We start from the raw sequence: 17,542 nt of genomic DNA on the forward strand, positions 1-17,542 counted from the left end.
ATAGTCAGTGCCCTAAGATCGTACCGGACTTGACGCAGAATGGATTTTGTTTGTTAATGATATCTTCGAAGAGAGCTTTTGTTGGAAATTCCTACATTTGAGGCATGGACACCTTGCCTAACAACAGACTACGCTCCTTGTATCAGTGTATCCTTCCGACATACATTACACGCCTAGAACTGAGGTGAAACAGCGCGAAAAAGACGAGAACACAGGGAAACAAATACCGCCACATGTTCCGTCTTAGACAGTGACAACTTGCTATGACACATAGGTTTTAAAAACGTGTCTTTGTTTGCTTTCTAGTGTAATAGAGCAGGTACTTTCTGCTGAGAGAAATAAAAGTGAGAAATAGTGTTATTTTACTTTGTAAACACGTGTATAGCTATAAACATATATTTCATATACTTCTTGAAGGTCAACCGTAGAGCCTAGCTTTGTAGCTGAGAGGAGAAAACGATGTTTCTACTGTGTGTTTTTCACGCTGCTTCGTTGCAGTATTTTATTTCCCAGTATTGCAAAAAAAAATATTTCAGTGCGATTTTTGACGTGTTTGCATATACATAAAAGGCATCTTTGTAGTAAAGTTATCTTCCTTATGAACTCCGTAAGATTGCAGCAAGAATATTCTTGGGTATGCATTTGATTGTAACGAAGTTCAAAGATTATATTACAAATGATGCACGGACAACACGAGAGAGTATTCAAAAATAGTGTTGCAACTACGGTTTACTCATCGACTAAACATTTATGACTTTTCCAAACTAGGCAAATTCTGCAGCTTATTACCAGCTAAGCTGTGTGACTACTCAGATCCTTTGTTTGCGAATGTAAATTATGTGCAGTGTTTGGAACCGTATGAGGTTTATTCTGGAAATACACTCATGGGAAAATTATGCTTTATAAATGCGTGATCATCCTATGGCACACCCCAGATGCCTAGCCAAGGCGCATATGATATGTGACTCGCTGGCGCAAGCTTATGCCTAGAGCTGCCATTGCCGTGCAAGAACATGATGCACTTCAGGGACATCGTTTGCTAGAAAAACCTTAACACGCCACAATAAATATCTGCAGTCTCAGTTTTATGCGCAGTGCCTTTAGCGCTGTCTTCCGTTCGAATTTTCAATTTACGCCTGACTCTTTTGCTGCAAATATAAAACAAATAGGGACCGTTAGTAGGACAATAAAACATTAGAAACATGTGGGCTGCGTTGGTTGGGGAACTCAGTCATTTTTCCTTGTGCTCTTTCATTGAAAACAATCTTGCCTTGCACTTAGGCTAGGGAGTGAATCGTAGGTTAGTTTATGTGGTGGTAAGGAATGATCAATTTCAGAATGTAGCAGTAGAAATTTCAAGTAAAAATGGATCAACTGTTCATACCTTCTTACAGACGAAGATGTTGAAAATACTACCACATGGAAGGACCTCGCGAGAAATCACCGTACTCCTCCACACGTGGTTACACCACAAGACTGGAACCCTTTCAGTAAGGGTAAGTGCATTGCTGGATTTGCGTGGTTAAATCATGGTTCAGCCCTTTTCGTAAATTTCGAGATTCACGGCATTTGGTAATTAATTATTCGAGATACCATTTTGTGTTTGAATATCGACCATTCTTAAGACGTTTTGAACCTTATGTATCGTTGCAACTTCCTTACTTTAACTTACGTTACTTTAACTTACGTTGCAACTTACGTACTTTAACCAAAGGAGACGGCAGCCCTGCCCCGCAACAATTACGAATGAGCCTTGAAAACGCTCCCGAATAAAATTAAACTGATGAAGCGCAGTGATGCCCACACCCTCTATAACCTAGTGTAATTGATAGGGAGCTCAATGAGTCTGTGTTATTGGAATAAACCAAGAAATTTGGACCACGCAGTGCCCCACCTTTGAATACAATCTAGAACACCTCTCCTAAAGACATGGCAAGGGATTATGGTTCAAAATTCATGTACGGTTTTAGATGAGTGGCTTTTGCATTGAACAGATAGTTTCAATGAGGCATTGACATGAAACCAGAAGTTGTTGGATCTTTGACAAGAAGCTGCGCATGACAACATTTGTTTGCTTTCGAATGCGTTTACATTAAAATTATGGTTGGTAATGTATATATATATATATATATTTGAAATGGTATGGTCCATCGAATCTCTTCCATGAGAATGTGCCTTGTAATCTCACTGGCCACAATAAATAAATTACAGTAGATCATTATCACCATCATCATCATCATCAGCCTGGCTACGCCCACTGCAGGGCAAAGGCCCCTCCCATACTTCTCCAACTACCCTGGTCATGTCCTAATTGTGGCCATATTGCCCCTGCAAACTTCTTAATCTCATCCGCCCACCTAACTTTTAGCCGCCCCCTGCTACAATTACCATACATGCCGCAAGGAAATTATTTAAAAACTAACTTATTCAGTTTTAGTAATCAGCCAGTTACGCATTTCAATTTAACCTGCAAATGACATCCGCCTCTGAGTAATCTAGCTCAAGGACTAAAATTATGCTATCTGCCACAGAGATATTTAAAAATGTTGGAAGTCTTTGCAAAAACGACCAGTTTATAGATTAGGGTGCATGTATATTTATTTTAGCTAGCACGCGATGGCAAGTGCTTCTTCTTCACGTAAAATCATCTCTGCGGTACTGCATGAAGAGACTTCTCTCCTTTCGTTGCAGTGTCATTAAGGAATGCATATTCGATTCGAAACTTCTGAAGGGAATTATTGACATAACGAGCTGCAGACAAATCACCATATTGGTGAATCACAACACATTCTTTCATAATTTCTGCTCATGTCTGCCTTTGTTTCGGCAAAAACAATATATTTGCACGGAATAGAATAAATAATGCTCTGTGAACCCTAACATTGCTCCATAAGCCTATAATATGTATCAGTCATCCAACATGTAGAAAACTTCTCACAGACGGCAGATGTCGTTAACTTTGTCAAAGACACGAGAATACTTCGGAATTGGCTAGTTTCATTTTGCTATTAACAAATGTGATGTTTCAAGGAGGCGCACCGGCATACTAGCAAACATAGTCAACGTTCATAAAGCAGCCGCGTTGCTACCGCATTGCTACCGCGTTTAGCTTAAGCGTCACGCAAAAAAATACTCTATGTACCGTGCATTCTGTGCACCTTAAAGAACTCCAGGTGGTTTGAGTTATTCTGGAATCCCCCGCTGCAGGATGCCATATAATCATGTTATGTTTTTGACACGTTAAACCCTAGAATTTAATTTTTCATAGGGCACAAAAAATCACCTCGTTTTTGGTTACGAAGAATTGGAACAGCAATAAAAGAAGCTGCTGTATTTTCCCATAGTTCTTCGTGCACAACTATCTTTATCTCTTCAACGTATGCGAATTTAAAGGGTTTTTGCGAGTTAAGGCTCGTGCGTATGAATCGTGGCACGTGAGAATACATTACGGTGTTCATTGTTTTGAACTGTGGCATTTGTCAAACATTCGTTCATCTTCGAATATAGGCTACTATATGGTTGGTTACCGCTTTCAAGTCTCTAGCATTGGGAAAACAGAACCAGGTGAACTGCCTGGTTGAAGCAGCGAAGCTACATAGCTGTATAGATATAAGTAAGTTGCAGCCTTTTTTCAAGCATCGAAAATTTTGCTGGCATCGCAGCGAAAGACGATGATGACCCACTGAACTGCGAGCCACTGCGAGGCCGAGAAGGAACTCTCATATGTACCATCGGCTATGAAAGTTGTGATGACGACCGGGAGACTCCCTGCAATGGGCCTTTGAGAGGTGGAACCGAATACGCGTAAGTACAAACGGTGAAAGCAGTCAGTTAGCATTATGGGTATATACATTTAAAGGCCAATTTAAACAAAATGTAAGTTTGGATAAACTGGTTATGAGTTGTCATATACCAATGTTGTAATGCTATTTTTACAGCCCTCTGGAAATGCTACAGGGCCGGTAACCGTCAAAGTTTCTTATTAACAGATTTGAAGTGCAAACTAAACAGACTGTAAGTGCATCTGGTGACTAGCGGATATGAAGTCAGTCGCAGCAAGTCACTTCTGGCGTCTTGAAGAGTGCCTCGAGCAGTAACAGGTGGCATTGGATACTAGAGGTCAAGCCGATGAGTCATGCGCTCCGAGTAATGCGTCAATTTTGGCAAACTGTGTCGGTGGTATCTTTATTTTAGTCTTGTATGTAAAGCGACTAGATTTTTCGTCTTTTGTGATGCATTGCCTCGTATTGCAGGCAAAAAGTTTCGCATGGAGGCTCCTCAGTTTTTGCAATATCTGGAACTAGGCTTCTCAGGTGGTCCGAAAAATCTGTGGCTGTTGCCTTAGGAAAGACGTGTGGCGCTTCATTGTTGGACAGAGCCTCGCTAACAATATTGGGATGTATGATCATGGGCTCCGACAAAGTAATCCTGAAATAAATCGGTGCAAATATGAGTGCAAAGCAAATGGGAGACGTTTCAGTGCCGTAGTATAAATCGGGTTTCGGGCAAGGTTTTCTGGCGTAATTGTGTCATACATTTACCGAAAGAGAGAAGTGAAGGTAACGGACCTTTTTGTCAGGCGACGCTGCCGTTTTCTTGATGAATTTAGAGTGCCATGTTGCAAGAGGCCATTTCTTTCCATTACCTGAGCCAGCCTTAACATTGCCACTATTATTGACATAGTCATACGGGCGAATCATTTTTACGCAAATTCTCAAGGCGAAAGATGTGTCGAGAAAGAGAAGCATCGTCTTCGCCCGAGTGTAGCGCGAATATATAAATGAACACCATGCGGGTCTTTCAGAAGCACAATTTTGCTCTTGAACGCTTTTGGTGGTCCCTAGATCAAACAAGAAGCAACACTTTTCAGGGTTGGTTGCTCTACCATACGGAGATCACCTCATATGGTATCATACGTTATCATGTCAGGCTTCTTTTCCAAAACTAGGACAATTTTTTATTCACCTGCAAGGCTACCTTTCTGGGAGATTTTTTTCTACTTTTGTGCGGATTTTATATTGATGGCGATTCTTCGCATAACGCACTTGATTACCGTGCTGAATAAAGTGGGCAGTGTTGCGAGAGACCGTAAGATTTACATCTTACTAAAGTTTCTTCTTTACTAAAGTTTCTTCTTCTTCTTCTTCTCAGTGTACGTCGCAATACATTGAACGAAATGAACTAGAAACATTAGCATGAAATGCTTCGAGGAAAGCACACCGAACACTCCTAGTTTTTTATTTAAACCTTTGTTTTCATTCTCAGACCCTGATCTTAGTTCTATTGAAGGAAAAATATGCATCACCTAAGTTGACCATTGGTTCGTTGATTCCTGAGTTGCTGCGATTGTTTAAACATCTTCATTCCTTGTTGTTGCGCGTACCGGTTAGCTGAGCTACCTGGTAAATGAAAGGAAATTAACAATGTGGTTCGTGAGCTGAGTAATTTTTACTAACACATATACAGTTAAGGATATGCTGGCTCTCTTTGAAGCGATTAAGATCAACAAAACGATCTTACGAAGACAGGAGTAAAGTTAATAGAGTTTTCATGTGCGAGGGTCTTCTTGTCTTCATGTACTCTTTCAAGCAATTGTTTTTTTTTGCAAGGTTATATACAAACACCCGGTGACAGCGCGCTACCTTTGTGTATGTGAAATAGTGAATTTAAAAAATCTAGCGCAATTGTAAACAAAGAAAACGCATCAAAGAAATCTATGGTGAGGGGTTTCAACGTCTTTGAAGCATACGTAAAATAAATGAAAGTAGAGTACTATTTACATAGAAGGTACTAATTGACCACACTACATATAGTTAATTTTAATTATATGCCATTTTGGAGATAGAATTTTTATAATACATGACTGACCATCGGTAACCACTACTGTTATAAACTATACAGTCGAGAAGACACCGGCAGGTTGAAAGAGTTCAGGCAACTTGAATTGGTAATAATGAGGACTGTGACAAACTATACATATTTGCTTTTTAGTTTATGTCGAGGAACAAAAACTGCACTTTCTTATGCCATTGATGCGATCAAATTTTTTTGGATTTTGGACAGAACAAAAAATTTTTCAACTATATGTTGACCCTTCTTAAGTAATGCTCCTGAAACTTGAAGCAAGCGGTAGTTTTAGGATTTTTTATTTATTGTTATTATTTAATTTCTTTTATTTTGTGACGTGAGAGCTCCTTAATTTCGCTCAGAATAGTGGGTTACTTGTCAAAAGTGCATATAACGAAATCACATTATAGTTGTATCTTTGCAAGCACACTGACCCCGCGTCCACGTTTTCTTTCGTCATGTAGAAGAAAGGAGCCCTTACTCGATCATGCGTGTGTCACGTGGTCAAAATGACCCCGTTTTCGCGCCATGCAAGATGAAATCGGAACTAAATTTAGTATCTCGCTCGACGTTCAGAGAAGCTTAGCTCGGCCGTAGGTTTCCTTACCCGAGCGGGAGTGGTCACGTATGAAAGCTCGCTCTACCGTCGTAGGTGTAATTGATCGCACTCACTTCTCCGCTTATCAGTAGTTATAAGATTCACAAGCGTTTATTCTGGCGCAGAATTATGAAGTTTCCAAAGATATAGCACCCCCCTCGTCTATCACGTGTTGTCCAGAAATGGCCGGAAGGCACACGGGTAGCAAGGCAGAGGGATATCCCACCCCTTTGGCCACGGTGGAAGGTGTCTGTCACCACAGGGTGTCCAAGCGCAGGAACCCCAACCATCTGCAATTGCTATGGGCTCGGGCGGAGCAGGGTAGTCTTGGATGCCGTCAGTAGGTGGATCATTTCTGTTCCCAAGTGCCCCAAAAACCCATGGAAAACAAAAGGGCCCAGGCAAATAGAGAGAACATGTTTGATTAAATACCTCAAAAGACACCCACTAATCGTGACGTAAGGTAATCATGTACGCTTTCTGAAGCGTCAATAAAGGGAACTCCTGGATTCGGTTGCGTCGATTGTTATACGCTAGTGCCCATACACCGATTGCAGAGCGCAAAGTGCCATCTCCAGTTCGGCACTGTGGCTGAATCTATGCTACAGCCTGGCCAATTTTTTTTTTCTCATATCCTTTCAGGATGTACGTCATCGGCTACACGAAAGGTGGGAGACGTGCCAGTATTCCTGAGGTGTTCGTTACAGGTGAGCGACTCCCTGTGCTAGGAAATTTCGCATAGGATATTTAGTTAACTGGACTACGTAATCGAAAGAAATTATTCAGCTTAATTGACCTGACGCAGGCTTCGGACCGAGCTCATTGGGATTCGCAACAACGTGATGTTTAGTGGAAACAATGACAGCGGACTGACAGAACACAATCACACGCGGAGTCCAGGGTGTTCTGTGAGTCAAAGCCTTGTTGGTGGGGTTCCTTACTAATGTTTGTTCACTAATGAATATTAGTACACAATATTTATGCTATAGAAATATTTTTCATGAAATCAAGAATTGTTGCTTGAAAACGTTCAGAACACGGACAGGTCATTATTTCAGTTGCTGGTGCTTGGACAAATTTATTTGTTTCCACAGTTCTAGATGAACGATGCGTATAAACCTTACAAATGAAAAGAAACGCAACGTTTAAACACGACCTCAGGTATCTGTAATCTTTAGTTATACGATAGCATCAAACGATTACTTTATCTTTGCCCCATTTATAACAACTTTGGCCCTCTATCGGTACGTGTTTACTCGTAAAAACATTTTTAAAAGATTTTCTCGGATGTTTCAGCACTTCCAGAGGAGCCAAGCTCGGCAGGAGCAATCGCAGGTGGAATCCTGACCGCCATCATAATAATGGCTGCCATTCTTGTGGTGCTTGTGATTCACAGGAGGCGCCTGGCGCGGTAAGAGAAAAATAATTAATCTCGTATTCCAAATTAAACTTATCTCAGTGAACTGTGTAAAGAGAGATAGAGCACTTCAAGTTGGAAAAGCCCCCATTTCAAACTCAAAAGAGAAATAGCATTATGCGTGGAAAGTGTACCATTTCATTCAAAATGAGAGTGTTCGCATGCAGAACAGGTGCTGAGGCACATAATTAGGTTCCTGAATTTTCAATCTTATATTTTCTCGAAATTGGTCACATTTTTACATTATCGTTGAACATTTTAGAAGGATAAATTTTTCAGGAAACGATTCTTTCAAGATGAAGTCTTCCCGTCCGTCTTTTCCCGGTAGATAATTGTTCGCCTCCGTATTATCATCACTTCTTTCTTTTCTGCACAGAATCACAAGGTCCCACAGTTTGTTGTGTGCTAAACGTAGTGCATGCAGATACTACTATTCAACATTGTATTTGGATTAGGAACAGAGAAGAACAAATGTTAGTCAAGGAGTCCAACGGGCGCTCGATGCGATATTGCAATATGACTATGCGCATATTCCACCGAGTGCAGCCGTCATTCGAACAGCAATAGAATGACGATTTAAACACACATTATGTGGCTATGAAGCTCTAAAAAAACACAAAAAAATACTAGGCTGATGCAACCCCTGAGTTATCATAAGTAAACTTGCCCAGTTCAACCACTGCTGTGACTTCACCGCCAAACATACAATGTGTCCCAGCTAACTTTAACCAACGTTTCTAAACACGCGAATGCCAGGTAGCTGGACAGAACCAAGGAAATGCTGTTTGCCATCGCTTGGGGATACTCAAATTATTTTTTTGATTCCGCCTTATTAGATAATTAGTCTTAATGTATTATTCAACTTCTCAAATATTACAGTTATATTAAACGTGTCAACGAGAGAATTATACAGCGACATGAAAAATTTATGATACAGGGGTCCTATAACGTAAACCTATTCCAATGTGTTTTTATTCCAATCTCTTTATGTCAAACTTGCGTAACCGTCGACATAAGCATCGAACGGTGACCCACAGGGCTGCGTGAAGAGACCAATCAAACGCTACTCTCGTTCATAGGAGGTCCCTTATGTTTGCTTGAAAAACGAATAACATTTACTGCACTGAGCAGCTTGTCTTGTCTGATTGGCTGACAATGGGCGAGGAGCACGCTCAGGTGGAGAGGGATTCAATGGGGCCGAGCTAGTGCACTGAAAATCGATAACCGGATGAAGACAGTGGTGCCGGCGTCTGCGATTGGTCCGCTTTCCCTTACTTCGCTTGCGGTGGCTAGTCGAAAATCGCGGCGGCATGTAACGGAAGCTTAAGAATGATGGTAAAATGTATCCTCAGCAAAGAATAGTTGGCAGAACGAGGTTGTAAACGTGCCGAAAGGGCTCTAAAACGTTTCAGGGCCACGGTAAAAGCTTTATAACACGCAAATAAACCCATTCTTTCCGGCAGGTGCGAGGAGCCAGTGCCATAGCAATCGGTGGCAGCCATCTATTATTCCTTTCGGAACGGGGCAGCCTGTGGGTATTTAGAAGAAGATTCAGTTTTGTTCGGCATATTATTGCATCTTTAACGCGTACATGTCATTTTGACGCGGGGAGCTTTCGTGGTATTGTGACGTAGCATGGAGGGCAGGTGAAGGGGGTGCAGCCCAAAAACATTTGACCAATAGCCTAGGGTTAATCGGGCGTTGAATTAGAAATAACTATTTTTATTTTGTTCGGTCAAATCATGCATAATCATGTGTATGCACCATATGTGTACAACATAACCGCAGGATTGTGATTTGTGAATGATAAACTCTATGTGGGAGCTTGTGTAGGAGAACGGCCTAGCCAGCTGGCTATGAGCACGCTTTTTTATTTATTTTGTACGTACTCATAGCAAAGCTATGAACTTTCATATTGCATTCGCTTAATTAAAATCTGCAACACCGTGTATTCCTCCCACTTAGTGTGAATGTTTCTTCCCAAGGCAGAAGCAAGCGAGCTCGAAAAGACCGTCTGCTGAAGCGAGCAACATGAATAATTCGCTCGTGCATTTGGTGCAGATGTCCGAGTAAGTTTTCTATCGTTCTTAATAAATTTCTATCTCGTATATTTTATTCCACTTGTCGCTGCATAGAACAAGTAAACAGCAAACCTATTGTTCAGCAAACATCAACAGTATCTCCGTCCTTGCTAACCAGCTGCTTGGGTTAAAACGGCCACGTCGGCAACTTCAATCATGTAGATTGTGTTTACCCAAGTGCCGCTCCTTCAAAAGCAAAGAACTGTCGATCCTCAGGGCAAGCTCCACATTCCAAATCATCGTGCATACATCGTGCCTAATTCTTCAAAATTGGGCACTGAAAGTTTATTCAGTGATTTTTTTATGAAGCTTCTGTGCAAATTGAAGATCAAATGCAATGAAATATTTATTTACACCACAAGAATGTACTGGGGCGAGGTCAAAATACATTGTCGACGCTTGAATATCTTAAGAAACTAGCTACAAATGTGTACAACCACTTGGTCGTTAGCGCCTACAAATATCGGCAACAAACGTCTTCGATTACGGCAACAACCTGGCAATTACGGCAAGGACCGTCTTCGATGATTATCGAAGGCAATGTGAATAGTTTCTTCACTGCGCGGTGAGAAACGCTAAGTTCTTCTAAGTTCGTAGAGAGCTTTAGATTAGGGGGCCCCAACGCTTGCGTCCCCCAATCGCAGGGGTCTGCGCATGCGCAGTACCATGTCCCCGATAGGTAGCAGGTCCCAATGCTTGAGTACCTCTAAACTAAAGCCCTCTAAAAGCGGTCCGCAAACATGCGCCTGGGGTACACGCACATCGGCGACCAACTCCGTGGCCTTGGACGGCTTGGCGTTTGACCTCCAGCCAGACGCGGAAAATAAAAATTTCTCATTTGATTTACGGGTACAAAAAACACAATAGATTGGCCCGCTCAAAAAAAAGCAGCACGAGCAGAGAAATCAAGAACAATAATGATACTACTGAACGAAATCATATCAAAAGAAGCCAACAAACAAAGACACGAAGGACAACGCAGGGCAAATTACTTGTACTTACTAAATAAATTAAAGAAATGATAAATTAATCGTAATGAAAATGGATGAAAAAGCGACTTGCCACAGTTGGGGAATGATCCCACGTCATCGCAATACGCGTCCGAAGCTCTAACCAATTGAGCTACCGCGGCGCCGTTTCCCCGTGCGCTTTCTTGCGAATTTATATTTAACTACGAAAACCAACCTTAGGAGTGTTAGCCAGCCCCACCACTCACAAACCTTGGCGGGAGATACGGAATATCCTTTCTGCCGCAGGCGTCACGAGTACGTGAGTAGGTGTCTTTGTTTGTTGGCTTCTTGTGTTATGATTAATAAAAATCGGGCCCCTCAGTTAGCCCCGTTTCATGTCGTTCATTACTGAACGAAATAGTTTACAACGCCGATTCATAGCAGAAGACAAATGGTTGTAAGAAAAATACCATGCACGAAAAGAAGTGAGCGTATTTAACCTATGCAAGTGCACTTGCAGTTATAGCCCCCCAAAAATACAACAAATCACAGTAACGCTCTATTTGGTAGTCGAAAGACGCGAAATTTTGTTTTATTTTTAAGATTTTGCCGACTATCACTTTTGTTTAGAAATAAATATTTTGCCGAGAACGAAGAACATTCTAAATGATAGTGTTAAAGAACCAAGAAGCACTATCATAAAGAAATTTTACGTTGTGGTTGACACCTTTTTTTCCAGTGTTAATGGGTCGACAACCAAGCCCAACCCTACTTTGATGCAAGACGAGATAGAAATGGAACATCACGTCATCAAAGACATCAACAAGTGAGTAATTGCGACGGTAACCTGTAGCGAAACAGGCCGCCGATGCACTAGTACTAAGCTGACCTCCGAGATAACAGCACGCCGAAGTGCGTACCGTGCCTCCATGCACAAGCCTATAAATACGTGTAGCAGCCACCTGTGGCGAAATAACCAGAATCCCAAGCGAGCGGTGCCCATTGAATGAAATGTGGCTAATAGAGAAACTGTGCGTTGAAACCTATTTCACAGGTCTTTTTTTTTTGATCGTCGAATGGGCAGACCGGTTAAAATACCTATGCTGACAATGAAATCATCTCAGAAGGTGCAGGTGCTTGTCGGTTATTCTATTTCCTGAGTTAAGTGTTTGCGCAAAAGCAACAGACAGCCAGATTCAGAGCGTACGTTGTGTAAGCTGGCATACAGGTCGATCATTTTTAACCTCTACGCAATTTTTAAATTTTATTAGGCCATAGGTGAGTTCTAGTCCATGAAATGGATTGTTGAGTGAGGTAGACGTTACTTGCACGAAAAATAGAAACACATATTCAACTAATTAAAAGTCACTAATTAACTCGTTAAATAATAATTTGCGGCACACATAACAATTTACGAATGGTCGCCGATGAGGTTCCGATGCGTATCCAGTTAGCATGGAGATAGAGAGAAAGCAAGGACAGGGAAGGCAGGCAGGTAAACCAGCAGAGCACCCGGTTTCCTACCCTACATTGGGGGGAAAGGGGAATAGAAAGAGAAAAAAAGGAGAGAGTAAGCACTGAGTGTGTCTGGGAGGGAAATTTTAACCGGCCTCATAAGCTGTTGTGCCTCAAGTATTGTACTAGTGCACAAATCGCTTTTCGTGCCAGTGACGGGTGTGGCCACGGTCCGAGTATCTTTGACTCGGTGAATGGTATTGAGTCCAGTCGGTGTAAAGTTGCCCGCAGAGAGAAGCATTGTACATCGTAGCGAGGGCAGGTACACAATTGGTGTTCGATGGTTTCCTCGCACAGATAGGAGTCGCTAATCAGGCTCTCGGCTATTTCAAAAGGATAATAGTATGCGTTCGTGAACGCCACTCCCAGCCACAAACGGCACAGCAAGGTTCATTCGCCGCGGGAAAGGTTAGATGGCAGTTGTAGCCGTAGCGTGCGGTCGAGTTTATGTAATCGGCAATTGAAGGCACTTGTACTCCAGAGATCCTGTGGCTTTTTGCACGCAAGCAGGCGAAGTTCCCTGGCCGCGTCCCACTTCGCCAGAGGTGTTGACGCATCTAGGTATCTTCATGGGCAGACCGGGCAGCCTTGTCAGCAAGGTTGTTGCCGACGATGCTACAGTGAGCAGGAATCCATTGAAACGTTATGTTGTGCCCTCTTTCCAGATCATGTTGGAGCACTTCCCTGACGCCAGATATCATCTGCTCGTACGTTCTGTGATGTAATGCAGACTTGATACTGTGAAGAGCTGCCTTAGAATCACAAAATACGACTCATTTCTCTCTCGGCTCTTCGTTGACGTACGTCATAGTGGCATGGACAGCTGTAAGTTCTGCCGACGCAGATATAGTCATGCGTGACAATTTGAATCTAACTGTAACCTGTTTAGCTGGAAGGACGAAAGCGGCAGTTGAGCTGGTAGATAAGGTCAAACCGTCGGTATATATATATATGTATGTGGTCATGATGCGTCTAGTGCAGTAATAGGAGCGTATGTTGCTTCAGAGCCGAAGATAGATGATTGGCCATTTTTGTAATTCCAGGAATAGCAAAATTCACTTGAGGCTATCGCAGGCACCACGGGGGAGATGAAGGCTTCACCGCCAGTTTAAAAGATGACGGTATGCACTCTTGAGGAGCACTAATCCCTCTTGAAAAGGTAGATTGAGGTCTCTCGGCTGGCAGGGAGGCCGAATTATTTTCCGGGGTCATTGACAGATGGCGAATGTGCACTCTGAGAGAGTCGACAGCCACATGAGCCTGAATCATATGGTCTCCCGCGATGGCAATTGTTGCTGATGTTGAGGTGCACCGAGGCAGCCCTAAACACGTGCGTGGGCTTGACCATGCATGCTATCCAAGGCGCGAAAGTTCGTCTTGCATGTATTTGACAACACTGGTAGACTATAACGTAGGAGTCTGAGAAACAGTACCCTGTACAGCTACATCATAGAATGGACTGGTGTATCCCAGCTTTTCCCGCAGAGAAATATGAAGATCTGCGCAATGACCACTAACTTCTTCCGATAGACGCAGTGAGGGCTCCCCGAGAGGTTCCGGTCAAAGATGACACTCAGAAATTGATGCGTCTTAACATTGGATGCAGCTTGACCATTGATTGAAACAGGATACTATGAAATTTGTTTGCGCGTAAAGGCAACCAACGTGCACTTTTCAGTAGACACACTGAGGCCTTGTTCTTGGAGATAAGATGCCGTCATAGTTACCACCCGCTGAAGCCTGGCTCGTACCTGAGGGCGAGTCACTGCAGAGGCGCACATGCAAATGTTGCCGGCGTATATTGAGACATAAACTGTCAGCGGTAAGTATTCCGCTTAGAACGACCAGGACGGGGTTGAACAAAATAGGGCTCAACACTCCACCCTGCCCCACACCACTGCAGATCTAGTGTTCTGAGGTTGAACCGTGTTCTGTCTGAGAGAAAAAGAACTTCTCTGTCAAACAGTCCCGAATCCATTGAAAAACCCGACCACCTACTGCGACAGCCTCAAGTGAGTTCAGTATGGCCTGATGGGCGACGTTGCCATATGCTCCTTTATTTTTAGAAAAAGTGCCACTTATTGGTGCTTGAGTGTTTTTTGATTTTGGACCCAGGTTACGATGTCAATGACGTTGCGGATTGACGAACGACCTCGATGAAACGCCATCATGGCGTCCGGATAGATGTTGAATCGCTCTAGATATCATTCCAAGCAAGCAAGAATCATTTATTCGACCACTTTGCCGACGCAGCTCGAAAGCGCAATCGGACGATATGATGGGAGATCAAGTGGAGACTTCCCTGGTTTGAGAATGGGTATGAAGCGACTCGATTTCCGTTGTTTAGGAACGGCGTCGTTCTGCCAAGGTTGCTTGTAGTAGTTAAGCAGCTCATCACGTGCGTCATGTCCAAGGTGGCATAGGGCAGCATACGTGATGCCATCAGGTCCTGATGACAAAGAACGCCTGCAGGTCGCCAACCCAGAATAGGTCACCTCGAGTGAAAATAGCACGTTCATTTCTCAGGGATGTTATTCATTGCAGCGTCAGTAATAATGGCCACGGACCCAGCAACCCGTGCACAGAACTCTTCAGCCACTTGAATTTCCGAGCGGAGTTGGTAGAGGGCCAGAGCAGCAAAGGGCTTCCTTAGATGCGGAGATGAGAGAAGACCCCTAACCGTTCTCCACGTGTGCGAGAGCAATTTTCCGGGATCAAGCGACTGACAGAAAGTTTTCCATCGCTTGTCTTCCAGTTTATCCATACGACGCTGGACTTTCTTTTGTATGCGTCGTGAAGCCATCAGACCCATGACGGACTTAGTGCGCCGATACCTTCTCTGTGCATGTCGGCGTGCCGCATGCAACAACTCCAGTACAATATCGAAGTCTGCTCGCTTTGCTGACCTTGTAAGCGAGCAGATGGATGTTTTCAATGGCCTTGCGATTTCATCTTCAATAGTATGTGAAAGGCCTTCCCGACAGGCGTTATCGGTATCTTTCTTAAACTTTGACCAATCAACTTTACGTAATACACTAGAGGAGAGTTGCTCAATTCCACTAATCTTTATGTATGTTAGAATATGGCCGCTTCCATGTGTTTCTATGTCCGTAAATCATTGGACACTCGAGGCAAAGCGCCATGACCCCAAAGTTAAGTCCAAGCAGCTACTATAGGTCGTGCCTCGCAGAAATGTAGAGCAGCCGTCATTCACGCAGCACAAATCATGGTCGGCAGTAAAGGTGGCAAGACTCCTTTGACTCCAGAAGCAGGAGCCCCTGGAGTCAATTTTAGTGCTTCCCCATAGCTGGTGCTGCACGTTAAAGTCACCTGTGATAGTCCAGGGGCTATTATTCATAAGTAATATTTTCTTAAGTCGTTCGCCGTCAAAGTGACCTGCTGGGGACATGTTGGGTCCAATTAGTGTAAATGACGCATCCTTGTTTTGGACATTTAGGCAGACATATTGGTTGTCGCCATGAGGCTCTACCGCGTTAGCGGTCCATGCGGATGTAGATGGTCACTTTCATGCTCGCACCGCATGTAGACGAAACGAAATATTCGTATTCGGACAGCCTGAGTAGATTTGATGTATTTGGTTCGCAAATGACCAGTATGGCGAAGCGATTTGTAAAATTTAAATGGCGAAAGTCTGACATACGGGTCCGCAGACCCCTGGCATGCCACTGAAAGATCGACGCATTTTTAACTTCAGTGCGGAAAAACTGGGACACGTGAGCAGCGTCTGCGAAAATCAGGCAGCATGCCCTCGCTGCGTTGAGCCCCACGCTGCAGATAAATGTGGCGCGACTGTAATAAAGTGTTCAAACTGCGGAGGGTACATTAAGCTTCATCGAAGAAAGGCCAACATATTAAGAAGGAAATGTCCATCTTGAAAGAGATGGCGAGAAATCATTTATCTCATCGCGAAGCCACCAATAATATCAGGAAGCGACGTTCCCATCGCTGGCGCTCCTCAAGGAAGGCTGTTGCCTCTGCGACACGCATGCCACTTCCTACAACACCACCTCCTCCTGTACCGCACAGGTCAGACACTGTGGAAAGGCCCGCAAGGAACAAGGCCACTGAGAAGACCACATCTGCCGGATCTTGGCCGGCTCTTCCGAAACGACAGCATTCACCAATAGAATCACAGCAAACTTTTACTGGACAACCCACGACGTCTACTGCTGTTGATTTGTGCGACCAAGACAGGCAGGTGGTCGAAATGCTGCAATCGCTAATTAATACAATGCGCATCATACTGAACAAGCTGCAAACACCAGCAGCTCAAAGTGCTCTGCAAATAATGGATGCACTATGTCCAGTGCTTGCTAACATCGTTTAAGCGTCATGGCATCATGGCTATTGGTCGAGCCGAGAATTTGTACTCCATCTATACGTACGATGCCCGTACGCAGCTGCGGGTGTCTTGAGCCAAAGAACTACTGCAGGGACTGCGGTACCCATGTTTTGCCCTATGGCATAAGACACTTGTCAGGAAAACGGAGCGTATGCAATGACGATATGAGGTAATTTAATGAAGCATTGTTGTAGTTTAATAATATATTGTCATGTGGACTTGCGACGAATCATGCGGTCCCGGTGGCACCATCCACTCTAGAGGGCGTTCATAATGACCACGTCTCGCCTATTCTAGTTTTGGGGGGACGCCGCTATTGTAAAAAAAAAATAACAGCAGCAGTACAAATGCTGCAGTTGTCCGGAGGCCCCAATTTTCTTTCATGGAATGCATTGGTAGCGGCTTCCAGATTTCCCAGTCTCCGATTACAAGCATCGTTGTCGTGATTTATTAGATTAGTGGTATTACTCTACTGTTCATATCATTGTTCTCGGCAATGTGCTTGTCCTCACATCGATGCGAGTGCGTTCACTTTGTAATATTGAAATCGATTTTGATTCCCCATAATTGCAGTCTGCCATCTCTTACCAACGCAATACAGGCACGATGTATTGCACTCGGCTAGACAACTGCTAATGAAGCCCCAAAAATATGACGAAGGCCCTAAAATAACGCCGTTTCATGTTGCTCAGCATGATAGGAATGTGAACGTGCCATAACCGATAGGAAGCTACGTCGAGGGCCACGCTGATGGGTTCATTTAATGATCCG

General features: G+C 43.5%; 1 protein-coding gene across 1 annotated transcript in view; it reads left to right on the forward strand.

Annotated features, from left to right (window-relative positions):
• LOC135907322 (receptor-type tyrosine-protein phosphatase H-like) overlaps positions 1 to 17,542 on the forward strand; it is a 109,268-nt gene that overhangs the window by 53,682 nt on the left and 38,044 nt on the right. The window contains exons 15-20 of the mRNA XM_065439002.1: positions 1,395 to 1,496; positions 3,663 to 3,804; positions 7,088 to 7,152; positions 7,742 to 7,856; positions 9,848 to 9,931; positions 11,633 to 11,719. Coding sequence (XP_065295074.1) covers positions 1,395 to 1,496; positions 3,663 to 3,804; positions 7,088 to 7,152; positions 7,742 to 7,856; positions 9,848 to 9,931; positions 11,633 to 11,719 — 595 coding nt within the window. The remainder of the gene's footprint in view (positions 1 to 1,394; positions 1,497 to 3,662; positions 3,805 to 7,087; positions 7,153 to 7,741; positions 7,857 to 9,847; positions 9,932 to 11,632; positions 11,720 to 17,542) is intronic.

The sequence above is a fragment of the Dermacentor albipictus genome, chromosome 10 (assembly GCF_038994185.2).
Source record: "Dermacentor albipictus isolate Rhodes 1998 colony chromosome 10, USDA_Dalb.pri_finalv2, whole genome shotgun sequence".
NCBI lineage: Eukaryota > Metazoa > Arthropoda > Arachnida > Ixodida > Ixodidae > Dermacentor > Dermacentor albipictus.